The 19788-nt window shown below is 44.2% G+C and overlaps 1 protein-coding gene across 1 annotated transcript in view; it reads right to left on the bottom strand.

Annotated features, from left to right (window-relative positions):
* ZZEF1 (zinc finger ZZ-type and EF-hand domain containing 1) overlaps positions 1-17519 on the bottom strand; it is a gene marked incomplete in the record, with an annotated part of 3903331 nt that extends 3885812 nt beyond the window's left edge. The window contains 1 exon segment of the mRNA XM_044082903.1: positions 16611-17519. Coding sequence (XP_043938838.1) covers positions 16611-16967 — 357 coding nt within the window.
* Positions 17520-19788: the final 2269 nt, after the last annotated feature.

The raw sequence follows: 19788 nt of genomic DNA, 5'->3' as shown, positions 1-19788 counted from the left end.
ATCTGCTTGCAGTAGCCCTCAATCGGTCTGATTAACAAAATCTTGGGTCCTGCATCAGTTGCTGTCCCTTCTTCCATGACATCAGGTCGTCAGGGGTATAAAACATGCAGCAGATGAAATTACATCAGTTTTTCTTGCCCCAGATGTCAGGTGACCCACTAATGCAAAGCAATTAAAATCTATAAATACAAGGATATACCTCCAACAAAAAAGCAAATACACCAAAAGGCTTTTTGAGCACAGTAAGTGAGAGTAGAGGTATAGCAAAAAGAAGAAAGGGGGCTGGAGGGAGGGTAACCAGGACTGCAACAATAAATAAATACACTCAAACATCTACATTTATGTTAAGTGTACACAACTGTACTATGTTCTTCGTGTTTCATTGTTGCAGTCATTATATTTGGGTAGATTCCCAAAGCTAAGATTGGGAGGAGGAATTTAAATAGAATTAGGTCCAGCTATAAGGCCCTGCAAGACTGCAGTGGCAAAACCAGCTTGTGATAATGTTTGGTGAAAGTATGTACAGAACTCCAGGTAGCAGCTTCTAGGATGTCCCTAGTAGGGACGCCCCTGAGAAAGGCTGCAGAGGTAGACGCAGCCCTGGCTGAATGGAGTCCGATGCCCTGTGGGATAAGTTTTCCATGGTGCTTATAGCAGAAATGAATGCAGTGGCCTATCCATTTTGAAATGGTTTGATTTGAAATAGCTTTCCCCTCTGTCCCTGCAGCAAATGCCATCAGCAGTTGTTCAGATTTCCTTTGAAATTTAGTCCTGTCCAAGTAGAATCCAAGTTGTCTGTGCACATCTAAGGAGTGCAGTATCTGTCCCCCTTTGATCTGTGGGTTAGGAAAGAAGGTAAGCAAATTAATGGACTGATTAAGAGCCACACTGGATACCACCTTGGTCATTAAGGAAGGATTGGTTCCGAGGGATACCCTGTCCACATGAAAGATGATGAAAGGCTCCACTGCCATAAGGGCCTGTAATTCAGATACCCTTCTTGCAGAAGTGATTGCTAAAAGGAAAGCTGTTTTCCAGGAAAGGAATTTTAAATCTGCAGTAGCTGGCTCAAAAGGAGGAAGAGTGAGTTTCTCCAAGACAAAGTTAAGGTCCAAAGCTGGAGTAGGATCTCTCCTGGGTGGCCTTAACTTTTTGGCCCCTCTGAGGAACTGCTTGAGCAGTGGGTGAGAGAAGAGGGGAGGGGTCTGTGCTATAATGAGCTGAAATGGCTGAGGCATGAATTTTGATGGAGGAAAAGGACAAGCCCTAATGAAGCATCTCAGTCAAGTATTGCAGAATCTGAGGTAAATCGGGCAGTGCTGTGCTCATCCCCCGAGACTGGTTCCAGGCACAAAATCTTTTCATTTTGCAGCATAAGATTTTCTAGCACTAGGCCTCCTTGCCTCTAAAATGATATCCATCACTGATTTACTGAGGGATGGTAAAGGAGAGATTAGGTAATTAGCCAGGCTGCTAGGTTCAGGGTTTGCAGCTTAGGGTGCAGGACCTGGTTCTCCTGCTGAGACAACAGGGAAGGAGTCTGAGGCAGGTGCCATGGGGCCAAGCGTAACACACTGCGCAATAGGTGATACCAGTGTTGGCGTGGCCAGTCTGGTGCAATTAAAATCATCCTTGGCTTGTCCTGTTTGATCTTTAGTAGTACCATGGAGAGTAGAGGCAGAGGAGGAAAGGCATAAACTGACACGTTTTTCCAGCTAAAGGACAGAGCATCCACTTTCCAAGCTAGCTTGTGGGGAATCCTTGTGCAAAATTTGTCCAAATGATGGTTCTGGGGAGGCAAACAGGTCTATATCTGGGCTCCCCCATTTGCTTGTCAACATGTTGAAAATCCTTAGTTCCAATTTCCACTCGTGTGGGTCCATGAGGTTTCTGCTTAGTCCGTCTGCCAGTGTATTTAGTTTTCCTGGCAGGAATTGAGCTTGTAGATTCACTTGGTAGCTCAAGGTTGTGTTCCACAATGCCATGGCTAGTCTGCAGAGGGGATAAGAATACGTACCCCCCCTTGCTTGTTTATGTACCACATGACAGTGGTGTTGTCCGTCTTTACCATTAGTTGTCCTGGAAGAATGTGGTCTTTGAAGGCGGTCAAATCAAAAGGAAATGTTAGCTGTACAGAATGCTCTATGTGCAGGTGCATTTGACTTGGGTTCCATTTGCCCTGAATGCACTTCCCTGCCAGGTGAGCCCCCCCCCCCCCATGCATAGTCTGATGCGTCTGTTGTTAAGCTTTGGGCGGCAGGGGGTAGTGTGAATGGTAGTCCCCTGTTTTGGTGGCAGGCCTCTGCCCACCAAAGGAACTCTAGGCGTAGGCAAGGTATGACAAGAATCATTGCTTCTAGATCCTGTGAATGTTGATACCATTATAGTTTCCTCATATGCAGTCTTGCATATGGAATTAGAAGAATGCAGGAGGCCATGAACCCCAAAGACTTGCAGTATTTGCCTTGCAGATAACTGGGTTTTTGTGGTCACCTGTTTGAAGTAGGTTGTCAAATGAATCCGTTTCTCTGACGTGAGGAAAGCCATCTGGGAAGTTGTATTCAAGCTTGCTCCCTGGAATATAATTTGTTGACAGGGTACCAGGTGTGATTTCTTTTCGTTTATGGTGTACCCTAGACAAGTCAGTACCCTTTGAACAAAGGCCAGATGATTAAAAAGTATGTCCTGGCTTTTTGCCTGAATTAGACAATCTTCCACGTATGTGTATATTTGAATATTTATTTGCCTGCAAAATGCAATGACTGGAGCTAGGCATTTTGTGAATATCCTGGGTGCAGTAGGTAAGCCAAAGGGCAGTGCAGAGAACGGATAGTGCATGTAGCCTGCTTTGAAGCGTAGGTATCTTCTGCAAGACTCCCTGATAGGGATGTGCAGGTATGCTTCTTTTAAGTCTAGTGTTGCCAACCATGCATCTTTGCCTAACATAGGAAGCAGCGGGTGAAGAGTCTGCATTTTGAATTTTGGAATCACCAGAAAGGTGTTTAGAGTAGAAAGGTCCAGGATAGGAAGCCATGTATTGCCTTTTCTGGGTACTAGGAAAAGTCTCAAATAGAAACCTTGTCCCTTTTCCTCTTCTGGTACCAACTGAATAGCCCCCATGCTTAAGACAGAGTACTTTGGGGGTAGATCTGGCCACCCGCTTGGTGTTGATAATGTGTGGAAGTGAAATCTGTATCCTTGGGACACTATATTTAAAACCCCTTTGTCCTGGGTAATGAGTTCCCAGTTCCTGGCCTGCAGACCAATCTTTCCGCCTAAAAGCATTCAATTAAGAAGTGCTTGGAAGTTTTAAAAGCAAGTCATTGAGACAGTTTTCCATAGGGGGGAGTCTTACTACTACCAGATTTGGGTGTGAAAACCCCCCACTGCTTAGACTTGTGTGTCCCCTGGGACTGAAACCTGGGGTTTCAGCTGTGTCTGGGTTTGGAAGGAGCTGGAAAGGACCAATTCTTAGAGGGCCAGTGCCCATTAAATCTAGGAGGCTGAACTTGTAAGAAATCTTTAACAGTTTGCATAGATTTAGCTTTATCTTCCATATTTTTAAGAACTTCCTCTGCCTTGTTGCCAAACAGGTGGTCCTGATTTAAGAGAGCATCCAACAGTTTAGCTTTAACATGATCAGGCAAGGATTGCTCCTTAAGCCAAGCATGCCTTCTGGGCACAGACCCAGTAACAGCAGCCCTGCAAAAGGCCTCTAATGAATCAAATCCACATTGCAAAGTATGTTTTCCAACCTGTTCAGCAGAAGGCATTAAATCCTGTAATGCCTTCTTTTCAGCACAGCCAGGAATCAACATCATTTTCTGTTTAAGCAATCCAAGAACATGCTGTTGATACTTTAACATATGAAACTGGCAGTTTAAAGCCCTAATGGCCAAGGGTGGAGAAGTGTAAACCTTCTTACTCCATCTATCCAGCACCCTGGAGTCTCTATCAGAAGGGGTAGGATTTTTGGCAGTAGAAGCCTTAATGTCCTTGGGTCCCTGTGAAAGAGTTTCTGGATCCACTATATGATTTTTAAAAAGAAACTTGTGTGAATCAGGAACCCTGTAATATCGGTCACGTTTTCTGGGAGCAGGAGACAAAGAATTGGGGGCCAAACTAGATTCCGAAAAGACATCATCAACAATGTCTAGTACAGGAGGTATAGCTAAAGGCCTATGCTGAGGCAAGAGTAAGAAATCCCTAAACCTCTTTTTTGAATCAGAAAAATCCTGGCTTTCCCAGTAAAAATGCTCACAGAGTATGCAAGTTTTCACCAAAAGAAAAATCCTCTGGAGGGAAAGCAGAGGGAATAGAGTCTTCTGCATCAGAATCCTCTTAAGTAGATAAGGGCAAATCCAGATCATCAGAAAAATCAGAATACTGGTCAGAAGATTAATAAACAACTTCAGTCCTAGGTCTCTTAGAAGGGGGAGGTTGGCTTCCCCCGATTAGAGCTATAAGATCTTCAACCATTCTTATAATTTGTTTTTTAGGCATAGAGGCCTGAGCATGCGGCCTGGGTGTCGGTTTCTTAAACATGGTTCGAGATTTAGGCATAAATGAAGAAGGAGGCGTTAGTTTAATATGCAAGTCCGTAGGCCTGAATACACCCTCAGAAGCTGGTGCCTGCACAGCGGCTCCGGACCCATCCAAGGTAAAGACATCTGCAGGTTCCACAGTTGAAGCATCTCGTGGCATACCGGACTATGAATGGGTCTCAGTAGAGGCCTGTGAATCAGAAGTAGCAGGTATCAGGGGCTGCGAAAGTGCCTCATTGAGTATCTGCGAACTGGCAAGTGGCTTAGGAGAAGTGTCATCGGCAGCTTTGGACCTCGGCGGCCTGTCTTTATCTTTGCATTTTTTCAGAATCCCGGTAGTCGGATGGCTAACTGATGACATTTCTGGATAATTAAACAGAGAATCGAAATATTTAGAGGCGAAAATATACCGACGACGGGCAGTGCGCCAATTAAATAAAGCACAAAACCAACAGCAAGGTATGTCGTGGTCAGGGCCTAGGCAAGGAATATAGTATGAATGAAAATCTTTGTGAGGTATTTGCTTTACACAAGTAATGCAATTATTAACTTTTAGTGACATCGGTAAGGAGCAAGAAAGAGTTTCCACAACGGGGTATTTAGCTTTAGTTGAAGACTTTGGTTCTGAAACTCGAAAAAGAAAATTTCAGGAGTCGGCTGACCAGCACTTGCGAACTGCTTCTGCTTCAGGCACCGCACGGCAAGAAGGACTGATGTAATGGCATCGGCTGCATGTTTTATACCCCTGACGACCTGACGTCATGGAATAAGGGACAGCAACCGACGCAGGACCCAAGACTTTGTTAATCAGGCCGACTGAGGGCTACTGCAAGCAGATAACCCAAACGTAATGATTGCAACAGTGAAACACAAAGAACATCGGTAAATTAGGGAGACATGTATCCTAAGGTTTTGAACTCTCTCTGAGGAACACTTTGCACAGTAGTGTGTCTATCCTAGCACCAATGTAATCTATCACCTGTACAGGCTCTAGTAGAGACTTGACTGTGTTGATTGTGATACCCAAACTCAGGGCAAGTGTCAGAAAGTAATCCCTGGTTTGGGAAAGTAGACATCTGGTGGGAGCAGTGAGGAGCCAATCGTCCAGGTACGGATAGACCTGAATCCCCTGAAGCCTCGAGTGAGCCGCTACAACCACCATCACTTTGGTAAACACCCTGGCGGATGTGGTGAGACCAAAGGGTAGGGCTCAAAATTGATAGTGATTGGCCCCTACCTGGACAAGGAGGAACCTCCTGGAGCGTCTGTGCATTATTGTGTGAAAGTAAGCATCCTGGATATTTAATGAGCAAATCCAGTCGCTCTCTTGCAGGTATGGCATGATGGACTGCAGTGTGACCATCCGGAACTTTTCTTTGGCAACTGACAGGTTCAGGGTAGAGAGGTCCAGGATGGGCCTTAAGTCCCCCATTTTCTTTGGCACCAAAAAGAACCTGGAGTAGAAGCCCGATCCAGACTGATCTGGGGGGATGGTTTCGATGGATGTTTTCCTAGCAGCTTGGAAATTTCCTGTGCTGCTGCCTCCCTTTGCATGGGTGGAACATCCAGGAGTTGGGAGGTATGGGGGAACCCACGAAGGGGATAAAATAGCCTCAGACATGATTTGAAGCATACAGCGGTCTGCTGTTATGGACTCCCATGCCGCTGGGTGCAAAGACAATCGTTCCCCGACTGCCTCTAAAGTAGAGCAGCCAGGAAACCCCTCAGGGTTGCTGCCCGGGTCTGCCCAGGAATGGTTTGAGACCCAAAGTTTTGTGGATCCCCTCGGCCTCTGGGCCAGCGTCCATTCTGTCCCCCTCTGCATCTAGGGGAAGAAGAGCCCAGAGTGTCCAGAGGAATACTGAGACTTCCGGAACCACATCTTCTTTTGCCCTCTCTGGTTCTGGGAAAAGGACCTTTGAGGGTCTCTTGACTAGTGTCTCCTTGACGGTCTTAACGAAAAGAGTCGAGCCGTCATAAGGGGCATTGGGAAAGGACACCTTAAAGGGTTCAGTGAATTGGCACAACCCGAGCCAGGCGTTGCACCTCATGAACACGGCACACCCAGCCGCTCCTTCCATAGCATGGGAGAGGAGTCGCATATACGTATTTGATACTGCTCTCAGAGTGGCCATTTTCGCGAAGAACGAAGCCTTGTCCTCCTGCGACATGGACTTGGGTGGAGACTCCTCCAGCTCCTTCATTAGGTCGCGTTAGAGTCTCGTGACATGGGCCAAGTAGTTCAGCGCCCTTATTGAAAAGGTACCTGAAGCATACACCCGCTCCCCTAGGCGGTCCATCATACTTGTGTCAGGAGGGTGGACCGAGGAACTTTCCTAATAAAGTTCCTTCTTCATGGCAGCTGCTACCACCATGATGTCCACTGGGAGCCCTTGTTCCAGGAAGGCCTGTCAGCAGGGGGACTCGGAACTTTTAGGGAGCTTGGAGATCGGCTCCATGGTATCTGGTTCCTCCCACACCCGCGAGGTGATCAAATCCACTAAAGGATCCATGGGACGGAATGCCCAAGATGTAGAAGGGCCCATGCAGAAAGCCTCCAGAAAACACAGACTCAGAGGAGGACTTGGTGGCAGACCAACCTCCCACTGGCACAGGATCTGAATGATGTCTCCAAAAGACGCATCGTTGGGAGGTGATCTTGTGGAGCGCTCCCCATCATCTAAATCCATGTCCTCAGTTAGGGACTTGGGGGAGTCCAAGTGCCTCCTCTTGCACGTATGCTTGTGAGGCATATCTCCTGTGGGACTCTCTGGGGAGTGCTTGCAAGCCATCTGTTCCTCTGGGGAAACCGTCTGGGGCTCTTCTGGCACAGGCTGTCCCTATGGGGACCGTAGACAGAGCCGAGGGTGTCTGGGTGGAGTCCGAGGGGGCAGTCAGGGGTCTCGATACGACAGAGAGGACCTGTTCTATCACATGGAACGCCAAAGGAGAGCGGACCTCCTGGGAAGCTAATAAGGAGGCCAGTCTCACCGGATCCGACGCGAGAATCGGAGCCAGACCCGAAGTGGACGGAGCTCCAAGGGAGGGAACCTGGGCCGATAATGTCGGATCAGACACCCAGGCTCCGGCTCAGAGAGCGGCTAGGATCCTAACTGGTCGGATCGGAGATGCTCCAGCTAACTATCGATGTCAAGGATGCAAGAAACATCAGCACAGACCCCCTGACCAAGACCAACCTCGGATCAGAGAACTCTGAATCTGAAGGTCAGATCGGGGAAGGAGAAAAGGACTGAAAAAAGGAAAGTGAGCTCCCTTCTCTTGAGGGAGGGGGGGCTGGCAAGACCCCCATCTGGATCTGTGGTACAGATAAAGCGCCTCAATCTTATCCAGATCAATGTCCGATAAAGAATGGGTTGACCGAGACAAGGCCACGGACTCTGACCTGGTCGGTCGGGGAACCAAGGCCCGGGAGAATGAACGTGCTTCCTCCGGCTCCAGGAGAACCTCAGAGACCGGAACAGAGGGGAGTTACGGGTCCATGCAGACTTACTCGGGGACAAGAGGTCCGGGGACCTCTTCCTCTTTTCCTTGGTCTTCGACTCTCTCTCCTGCTCTCTACCTCTCCTCTGCTACCACAGGCTTAGATGCAGGAGTCTGAATCTCAGCCTGGGAGGGAGGGGAAGCCAGCGGGAGAAGCAGCCACCGCAGCTGCTGTGACTAAAGCCGAAGACGAGGAAGGAGGATCGGTGGCAGGCAGAAGACCTTTGAGGGCTAACTTGGCCTTTCTATCCTTCAAAGCTCGGGTATTGAACCCCGCACAGATGGAGCACTCCACATTAAGGTGGGCCACACCTAAGCAGAACACACACAGAGTGTGGCCATCCACTGGGAAGAGCTTATGGTCACACACTGTGCAGCGCTTAAAGATAAGCTTTTCAGCCATAGTATCAAAGACTTAAAAAAAAAAAAAAAAAGAAAAGTAATTATTTCTTTTCTTAAATAATGTCATTGTATAATAGCAATAACCCACTTCTGGGTGTGGGTAATACTGGATTTACCTACGGTTGGCTTTGTTTGGTCCCGAGGGTGAAGCCACGCCAACCGTGGGTAAATCCAGCATTACCCACACCCAGGCGTGGGTTATTGCTATAATAATACATATTTGTTTATATCCGTTTTTCACGCAGGTAAGAAGAAGCTCTGTTGAACCCAGTTTTGGTATTGGTTTGGTATAGGGAGGAAATTTGGTAGTTTTTAGGAAATTGTTAAAGCGATATGGTCATCTTTTCTCTTTATGCTGTTATTATGGATGATGATGTAGTTGGGGAGGGGGTACAATTTTTAAATTTGTTTATGTCAGGTTTCATTTATAGAGAGAGAGAGAGAGATTGTCAAGTTTGTGTTGTGCAATCCAGGCATGTGGTTTAATACCAACTTATGGCAGCAAAAGTCAATTACCAGGGTTAACCACTATGAGTTAGAATATTGTTTGGAAGCGATTGCCTTAATGCTGGCTGTAATAGGTGGAGCAGGAGTAGGGTGAATATCTCCTCCTATATTGCGCTATTATTGATTCTTGGTTTTTGGAGAGTATTATTCTACTATATTTTTTATTTCAGTTGAAATTAAGTTAATCAGTCTATATTTAGGGTAAAGGTGAGGGGCATCATTATATAGGTTTGGTGCAATATATGTGGAGAGTTTAAGAAGTATTGATGGGTGGTTGGGACAGAGTTGGAGAGATGCTGAGAGTTATAACCATGGTAGAAGGAGAAGAATAGAGGATGAGCGAAGTAGCATGAATAAGTAGAGAAATCTGTATTTTACTGATGGCGGGTAGTGGGAAAGTATGAATCGAGAAGGGAGCAAGACATTGCAGGGCTGTAGGATATTTGGTGGTGGAACATGAAAGCTCGTAGAAGGTAGGAAGGGGAAGGAAGTATTTTGTGGTGGAAGATAATTAGTTTGTCCTGGTGTATCATATTTTATGCTTCCCACCCTTAGGTCAATTACAGAGAGCAATAAGTTTATAGCTAGTATAGAACAATTAATAATGAGGCACAAAGTTGAGCAGGTTTTCTTTTATTTACTGAATGCAGAAACCAGGAAGCTGAGGAGACTAAGTAACATTATCTGCTGATCAAGAGAAAAGACAGCCAACTTAGTAAGTGATCCTTAGAGTTTAAGGGCTACCCCATTTTTGGAGGAATGTTACAGCCAGTTTCCAGCACAACGCAAGCATGTGTTTGACTAGTTAAGTTCATACATATCACTTATTTATAGGACACAATTACTTAGAAATATATAGATTAAAAAGGCTTCCATTATCTCAGGAGGAGGATATGCGAGAAGACAGCAAACAGTTAATACAATGTTATTCAGGTTTACATGATTTGAACAGATATTTTGCAGCTACACAGTTAGGGTTCATATACAGATCACAAGCAGAAAGTACTAATTCAAAGTGGAAAACGGATGATGATGAAACAAAGGTAAAGTTCACTAAATAGAGAGTGGATTTTTGGATGCAGATCTTTAATGAGAATAATAATCATATAGAACATTACACTCATAAAAATAGCAGAAAGTATTATAAGAACTAAGCCAATATGAGAATGGAGAAAGAAGATTTGGCCAATAGGTATGACTGCAAGTAGGGGTACAGAAAATAGGCAGGGGGGGGGGGCTAGAATTTACTGGGGAATCCTGACAAAGGAAAGAAAATACTGGGAGCAAGTAACTCAAGCAGGAGAAGTAATACACACTGGAATGAGGCCAAGTAGACATTTGGATTGCAGGCCATAGACTGCCTTCCTACCAGGGCTTGATCTCAGAGTACAAAGAGAAAGGAATATGGGGATTTTAAAGTATAATACTTGCTCCGGTAAAGCTTTTAGATGAATCTAGAACAGAAGCAGTTGTTAAAAATTGATAATTAGGACATATAAAATACTGCATGATAACTGTAAGACTTTATCAGAGGTTACAAAGGATTGATTTTTCCCAGTCTCCCCTCCCAGTTTAAAAGAAACGACATGTATGGCTTCCAAGTATACAACCAGCAGGTTTAGGCTTGTTGCTTGAAAGGGTTTGCATAGATATTTTCCCGATTATCTCCGCTAAAAGATTAAAGAACTTCATTTCTATAAAAAAAATAAGTGCATTAAAAATCGATACGAACCACAGTGTTTACATAAGCATTTTTAATCTTATTTTTAATAACTCGGACATGCTCCAAAATACTAACATTAAGTAAAGTAAACCTACGATCTTCCATCCACTCGTCAAGATTTTTCTTGAAGAGAGTCAGTGAGGGGCTCTGCCTAACATGGACTGGGATTCTATTCCAGAGTGAAGGGAGCCTCTGGGTTATGAATCTGTCACTCCAGCATGACCTATTTATTTCTGTGCTGAGGTTCAAGTCACTCAATCGCGTAGCTCTAAGGGATTTGGATTTTCTGAGGTGGAGCATGTCCATTAATTCAGGGTTGGACATGGCTTTGTACATCAGGCATACATCGCCTCTGAGAAGGCGGTATGCAACTGAGTAGAGCTGGAGTTTCTTTAGCCGAGCAGCATATGGCATCTGTTTAAGTCCCTTGATCCTCTTAGTGAGGTACTTTTGGGGTCTTTCTAGTTGCTGCAGGTTGCGGGTAAGATACATCCCAAATGGGGCATTGTACTCAATTATGGGCCTGATGAGGGATGAGTAAAGGGGCACAATGACCTCCCTTGATCTAGATGTGAATCCTTTCATGACAAGGTGAGCTATATAGAAGGTCTTCCTAACCACTTTGGCAATGTGGTTGTCAAAGGAGAGGTTACTATCAACTTGGGTCCCCAGGTCCCTAATTACTTCTTCTGTACTTAATGGATTACCTCCTATGTGGTAATTTGTGGGCACTTTGTTTTTGCCAAAGGGTATAACTATACACGTTTTGGCGTTTAGTTTAAGGCCATGACTCTGGCACCAGTTATCAGTCTCTATGAGACCCTTTTGGAGGATACTTGTGTCAGCTGGAGAGTCAATTATGGCGCCCAGTTTGCAGTCATCTGCGAACTTGGTCAGCCACAGTCCTCCCGTGTTAGCCTGTACCTCAGAAAAATATATTCAGAATAAGAGAGGTCCCAGGACTGAGCCCTGTGGGACGCCACTTGTAACTGGTTTAGAGTCTGACATGGCTCCAGCAATTCTGACCATGTGGGTTCTGTCCTTCAGCCAGTTTGCAACCCATTGTATGGCATAGGGGTTTGTATTTAGGCTGGAGAGTTTGTCTACAATGCCCAAGTGGGGTACTGTGTCAAAGGCTTTTGCGAGGTCTAGGTAGGCTGTGTGGACCACCTTACCCTCATTAATGGCCTTGGTAACTATTTCAAAGAAATCTACCAGGTTCAGGAGGCAGGATCTGCCCTTGACAAAGCCGAATTGGGTAGGATCCAGTGTCTGTAGGTCCCCAATGTCTTTGTTTATGAGCTCCATAATGATCCTCTCCATAGCTTTGCAGACCAAGCTAGTCAGGTTTATGGGGCGGTAGTTTCCAGGGTCCGTAGAGGTGCCTCCTTTGTGGAGTGGGACTACTGTTGCTGTACGCTATTCTTTGGGTACATATCCTGTAGTACGGCTAAGATTGAATAGCAGCTTTATGTGAGTGTATAGCTCTTCTTGGAGTTCATGTAGCACGCAGCCCGGGACACCGTCCGGTCCCATTGATGCTGTGTTTTTTGCTTTGGAGAGGGCGGCTCTCACCTGGGCATCTGAGATGTCAGGGAGGCAACACTCTGCTGGGATAGATATTTGTTCTTTTGGGGAAGGGGGGGGGTTTGCACTGAACCCGACTGCTAGGATGTTGGCAATGTCTGAGGGTTCAGTGTATTTTTTGTTATTATGGACCAACTCTGAGCATATCAGGGAGTTGCCACCCAGGTTTCTAACATAACTAAAGAAAGCCTTATGATTATCTTTTGTTGCTTGTGCAATTTTTCTCTCGAAAGTGGCCTTGGATGTTTTTATTAAAATGGTTAAAAGAGGTTATCAGAAGACAGGTAGAATTTTTATACTTATTTATAAACTACACATACTTGTGCATGTATACAGACGTTTTTACAATTATTTAAACATATATTACACACATATACACACACACACACACACACACACACACACACACACACACACACACGTGTCTACTTCAGTACATCAAATAGACTGACTGCTCGGAACAACGACAGATCACTAGAGGTAAGTAACCACTCGCCCAACCCCGCAAACACACTAAAACCGAAGCAAAGAAAACCATCCCATGTGGAGGAATTTGACCATACACCCCCCTAACTAAATTACCAACTCCGGGATTGCACTGCAGCAGAGGTAAGGGGCAAAGGTCAACATGCTGGCCTAAGTGGTTACTTGCCTAATGATCTGCCGGTGTTCCGAGAGGTCAGTCTTCAAGGATTTCAGGTTTTTCGTCTCAGTCTTTTAAAATTTGGGTAAGTGCGATTTCAGGTTTCTGAAGAGGACCCAAGTATATATTTTATTTATATATCACACTACAGTGAAAAAATGGTGTATTTCTTAGTCCTTGCTGTAGTGCGATCTGGTATCAGAATGCTAACTCCACATTAGCAACTGCACACTACCATTCGCCAATGTGGAGTCGAACATTTTCCGGACTGGCATTACAAAAACATGAAAACAGCCATTAGATCTACCCAGCTTCTCATAAGTGCAGATCTTATTATTTATTATTTTATATTTTATATGGATACAACTTCCCATAGTAATCCTTAATTCTTAAAATGTACTCAAGACACTCTTCTGGTGGGAAGCTGTGAAGAGGTTGGAATGCAGAAGCTGCATTACTGAATTAGGATATCACAAGAAATGAAAAAGGATATAGAGGTGTGGTTAGGTTTCTTCCAGATTACAATATGGTGGCAATATTGCAGAAGAATGACATCCAACCTCCACTTGAGGTTATTACAGACACCACTGGGGTAAACACCGCTTGGGGTTATTTTCATGGGTAGTGGTGCAGTGTGGCATGCCCAAATGAGGTTATGGACAGGGCAAGTACTTCAGTTTCAGAGATGGAGTTTTTCCCAGTGGCAGTGGCCTTAGAAATATGTGGGAACAGAAAAAGAACAGGGTGGTTTGTATTTGTTCTGATAATAACAGCATAGTGAATAATCAACTAGGTGTTAGGCAGATTGAGGAGACATTTTACTTTTAAGTGCTTAACACCGAATGTGACAGCTAAGGCACAACATGTTGTGGGCATGGACAATTCATTGGCAGATTGCCTTTTTGTTTACAGTGACCACAGTTCAGGTTGCTGGCTCCAAATGCAAATCCAACCCCGGACCAAGTGCCAGATCAATTGTGGGCCTTATGAACAGATGAGTATTGTGATTTATGTGTAATGCCCTCAGTGGAAGGAGAAAGGTATGGTATATTAAATGCATACAGCATTTTTTGCAGACTGGGCTATGCAGGGGTTGGGATCCAGCATGATCAACCCCACATCACCAAATTAGGGCTTGTATTTTGGTAATAAAGGAAAAAGGGTGGAGTTTGGGGCTAGCCAACAGAACATGGTCAGCCTTGAGTTGGCTTCATTAGGCTTTAGAGTTAAGGGACTTGGCAAATTAATTTCAAATTCTCTCCATATTTAAAGGTTGAGGAAAGCAAACTCCTAAGATTCGAGACAACTAGTACTACATAGGACATGTAGTATTATGGAAACTTTGGTTTGCCATCCTAGAAGTCTGCTCTTCTACATATGAAGTAGCATTATTTAGGACTGCCTTTCTGCTGACCTTTTATGGGGCCTTTAGATGGATGGAGACTGTTCAACTAAACAAGAAGTAAATCAATGGTCAGTATTGCCTTTGATGCATGCACATTTGTCAGGGAGGACACGTGGGTTTATGTGACTAAGTCCAAAAAGGATCAGCAAGGAATAGGTCAGTGGGTAAGAGTTATTACCCTAAATGGTTGGGAATGGAATCTGGCCAGTCCTTTTGGAAAATCTCAACCATAAAGTTACACTAGAAGATCCATTATTTGTCATCATCAAGGGGGCATTCTACAAGTGAGGGCAGTGTTGCAGGAAGCTGTGAAGTTGTGTGGCTTAGGCACAGGGATATACATTACACTAATTTCGGATAGGGACAGTTTCACCTGCGCACACAATGGGGGCCATCAGGGTTGGCATCAACAGACTGGCAGGTGAAGTCCAATGCCTATAAAACCTATGTGAAGTATGAACAGATTTAACTCTTGTTTTTGTGTTGCAGTTCACACATCAACAGATTGGAAGTGCATTTGGAAGCTCAATCATTGGGTCCATGTTAGATTGGATTAATCCTTACAAAAGGTGGAATCAAGATTCTTGAGAAGCTATCTGGGTCAGAATGTCAGGCATGCAATGGCATCAGCTTTGGGCAATTTTTGCAGCAAGCAGCCGAAATAACCTCCCACAACCATTGTGTTGCATTTAGAGGGAAATGATGCTCACTAGCTTCCAATTAAAGATTTGGTCAGATCGACTGTGCAGGAGGTAAATTATATACACAAACACTGGCCACAGGCTATTATAGGTGGGTCAGGATGGTACAGAGAAGTAAGTGAAGGGGGCCAGGTCAACTGAACCAGTAGAGAGAATGAGGAGAATAGTTAATAATACTATGGATAGGTTATTAAGGAACACAAGTGGGGTACACGTTCCTCACTCTGGTATTTAGGTTAGGTGGACAGAAAGGTATGATGGGGGTGGAGTTCATTCGTCAGAAGGTGATATGCAGGTTTTCTATACAGAGTTAAAAGTAGGTTTAGCACGGAAGGACCTACACTTAGAGCTATAGGAAATGTGCTTAGCGGAAGCCAGGAAAAGTACGGCAGACCAAGGTAAGTGGGGGAGGGGTAGGTCTCAAGACTCTTCAGCTGGGCTTCCCACGGGCCAGACAGCCTCAAGGGATTGTTGCCAGAGGACTAACCAGCTCGACAATGGCTCCTTGGCAGATTTTAAGGTGGCCCAGAAGAACAGAGTTAAAAAAATGTTATGTTAAGCTGTGGGCAAGGGTAATTGGAAGGGCCAGATATGACAGTGTTGTCCGTTGCTATGTAGGCTTTAGGGCGCTACTATGAAATAAAGACATGGCCTCCCTGAAATTCCTGCCTTGTGCACATCTCAAACAATTGGCTTCAATCAGTCAGGGTCACTGGCAGTAACTATCAATAAGCACAAGGTTGCAGCCATTTAATCCACCTGATGCCTTTGCTATTTATTAAAATATAACAATGATGGTGTGATAAAGCGATGAAGATGGTGATGCAAAATAATATAAAATGTATTGAAAGTGACAATGGTCATATAAGTGTTGTTCATGGGTTAACATCCTGCTGTACATCAAAAGTTACAGGTAAAGTGCTTTGATAAATAATGAATAATAATTCTCAGTTTGAAAGGAACAAGGAAAGCTGTACCAATCTCGGCAAAAGATAAGAGGCTGACAAGCAAACTAAACTGTTCATCGGGTTGCATGACGGCTCCCAAGTACATTAAAAGTAAAAACATTACATAAACGTCATTACACCCGCAAAGAAAAACAATTATTTTAACCAAATTTTACAAAATCTGGCTAGTGGCAACTGCATCTACTTGCTCTCCAATAATTTATAAAGCATTAAATGTTGCCAAAATACTGCAAACATGAAAGCGGATGGAACGAACCGCAAGCTCTAAAATCACAAGTAAAATTCCATAGAACCCGAACAGAGCGAGTCTTGCACAACTTTTTACTACTTTATCTGATCTTCTCGCGAGTCATGAGTAATTCACACAGCTACAAAAAGCCGATTAAAGTAAATCTATCTTCGCTTAACAAAAAAACTCTCTCACTATATACATTAACCCAATGAATGAAATCCATTCAGTGCAGTGTGTGGCTACTGCTTCTCCAACTTCTAGAATCAAAAGTTTGGTCTAGAGTCACTGTGTTTCTGAAATTATACTTTACAATGGGCGCCAGGTGCTGAGATTATACACAATGGATCTGACAGAAGAGTGTAAACACAGTCTCACAGATACTTTTTTTGTCACTCACCTCTTCACATTCCTCCCTGGTGCAGGACCGGTTCTCCAACATCTCGCAGTACTGCTCCTGAGTAATAACCTCTTCCCCACGGGTATGTCTCTCCTCCAGCCAGCGGATCAAGGCGCTGTGATTGCGGGTCACGGCAGATTCAGCTGCCACTACATCATTAAGCCGAGCAGCCGTTTCACGCAGCACAGACTGTGACAGTAGCACCTCCGAACTGGGCAGGCCGGTATTTAGTGCAGACCCATCTGTGCTGGCAACAACAGTAGGTGAAACTGCAGTACCATCTGCTGCTACCGCTCCGCTGCTACCAACTTCTACTTCCTCCTCATCCCCACTACTGTTACTGTTGGTGTTACCCATCGCAAAGACTTCAGCAATGACAACAGCCTCGGAGGTCCTCTCAACAACCTCCTGGTTGTTTCCAAAACCACGGGCGGCGTCAGCACTAGGAAGTGTTCCGGTATTCACTCTTCTTTACGGCAACCTTACAACTTTCCCCTTTTCCTCTCCTGTCAACTTCAACTGACAGATTACCGTCAACACACACCGCGACTCTTAATTGGAGAAGGTTTACCATGTGGCGGAGTCTGGTGTCGTAAAGACTTCCTGTATTGAGTGTTTTTTTTTTTTTTACAACTGTTAGTTGATTTATATTTAATGTTTCCAGTTATATTTTTGAAGCTTTTACTTTTCGTATTAAATGTTACTTATACAAGAGTTAGTGTTTATGGCTGTTAATTTTGGATGACCTACCAGTCTTGATATTTAATAACCAGTAGTATCAGACCTAGACGAAGTAGAGAATTAACCTGGAGAGATACTGATAATGGCAGGAGCTCTAACCGTAGGCGTAACTTTGGAATTAGTTTATTTACGTATTTCTATGAAAACAATGGAGTTATTACCCAAAACTCTCTGAAGTAACAATTATTTTAAAGGGGTGTGTTAATATTTGCAAAATCAGACGTTTTCTGTACCCGTTTTAGATAAACAATAGGAATATTCAGATGAGAGAACAATTGTGTAAGACAGCCGTTTTCCAGATGCTGCAGAAAATATACTTGAAACGTAACGTGGATGGATTTGTTTTTGCGTCAGGGAGATGGTGTTCCAGTAACTGTTTAAGAAGCTAATAAAAGTACCACAAAGCATAGTTATGCGGTGCTGCGGTATCGTTGTCGCCTCACACTTAGACGTTGCCCGTTCGATTCTCAGTTAGAGCGTCTTTTGTGTGGCTACATGTATGAATGGCGTTCCTTCGCTGAAGGTTGTGCGTACAGTGCGTTAGGCCCGGCAAGCCAGTACGTAACAATTTACTGCCAATCATTAGCGGACCGGAGTTCCGCTGTGGCGACCCCTAACCGGGAAAAGCTGAAAGACCCAAACAAATACAATGCTTAATAAGAACTCTAACTTATAAGGTCAGGGATAGTAAAAATAAGCAATTGGCGTTAAAATCTTAAAGCCGGGGGTTACAAAAGATATATGTTGAGGAAGGCAAGTGAGGTGACCGTGAGAGGCGCTCGAATTTGTATTATATCAGCTCCAATGTAATATAGACGCGAGAACACTGCGCCTTCAATCATAAGCAATATCCAAACTGGTGAGATAATTGTATCAATAAATTATATAACAAGAAATATAAGCTTTTAGAATTATGCAAAATCTTGCTACTTCTACTCAAAAAAAAAAATCTATCTAAATTAATAAGGAACTCAAGAATACCATGAAAAGCACCAAGTATGCCTATGAGTACAGAATAGCCACCCACACTAAATATATCCACAAGGCCATTTTTAGCTATGTATGTAAAACCCTAAATAAGTTCATGCTGTATTCTGAACTCATTGTAAATGGTACTACCCACACCAAATTTGAATCTATAAGTAACATGTTGACTAACACATGTAGCTGTAATTTTATTTAGCCAACTATACTCTCGGTCGTTCTCTACCAGTTCAGGCTACCAAGTCCACTCTGTCTAACCAGAAAACTGTGCCCATTCCTAGAATTTTTTTTTGCTAGCAATACTGTTTGTTTCTTCAGAAAATTTTGTCAAAAATAAACAAAAACTTAAATTTGTATTCTCCTGCCTCAGTTACTTTGGACTGGAATATTTTATTGAGAGGTTTAGTGTAGGCTCTTGACCGTTCTTGTATGAGTATTTCTTGTAAATGAAAAAGGGATTCTTATCATAGGAAGTTACTAGGCTATTGGCCTTGATGCCTTTATAAGCCTAGCCAAGAGTTTAACCCATGTTTAGACAAGTCAGCCCCCAAAGCCCCTGTCCAGCAGGGACACAAGTGGAATCCCAGGGGTGTATTTTCTGTTTCCCATCCAGGTTGGGCTTAAAAAGGGATAATGGGGTACTCTGATGTGGAGAGGGAGTCTATTCCACAGATGAGGAAGTCTCTGGGACACAAATCTGTCCCACCAACAAGTCCTGTTGATATCACAGACCAGGTTGAGGTCGTTCTTACAGGTTGTGCAAGTGGAACTTGATTTGCAGCAGTCCCATCAAGATGGGGTCTGAGATTGCTTTGTATGCCAGACAGAGGTCACCTCTGAGGAGTCTGTATGAAACTGAGTAGAGGGACATGACTTTTAGCCTATCTGTGTAGGGTAGATGTTTGAGGCCCTGGATTCTCCTGGTGAGGAACCTCTGTGGTCTGCAGCTGCTGCATGCGCTTTGCAAGGTACATGCTGAAGGGGGAGTTGTACTCAATAATTGGCCTTATAAGGGAAGAATACAGGGATGTTATGACCTCTGCCCCTGGATGAGATACCCTTACTTATGAGGTGGGCAATGTAGAAAGCTTTCCATACAACAGAAACAACATGGTGGTCAAAAGTCAGGTTGCTATCAACCTGGGTGCCCAAATCCCTCACTTCTGATTACATACTTAGGATGTTGTTATTAATGTGATAATATGTGGGAGCGTCACTCTTGATGATGCATTTTTTGGCATTCAGCTTGAGGCTATGTTTCTGGCACCAGTCATTTGTTTGGGTGAGACTCTCTTGGAGGATGTCCACATCACTTGGGAAATTGATGACTGCGCCCAGCTTGCAGTCATCTGCAAACTTGGTCAGCCATAGCCCACTGATTTTGGCCTGCACCTCAAACAAGTATGTCCTGAATAACAGAGGCCCTAAGACTGATCCCTGGGGTATGCCGCTC

This window comes from Protopterus annectens, chromosome 9.part0 (assembly GCF_019279795.1).
Source record: "Protopterus annectens isolate FY-2018-M chromosome 9.part0, PAN1.0, whole genome shotgun sequence".
Taxonomy (NCBI): Eukaryota; Metazoa; Chordata; order Ceratodontiformes; family Protopteridae; genus Protopterus; species Protopterus annectens.
This window is presented reverse-complemented; position numbering and strand designations above follow the sequence as displayed.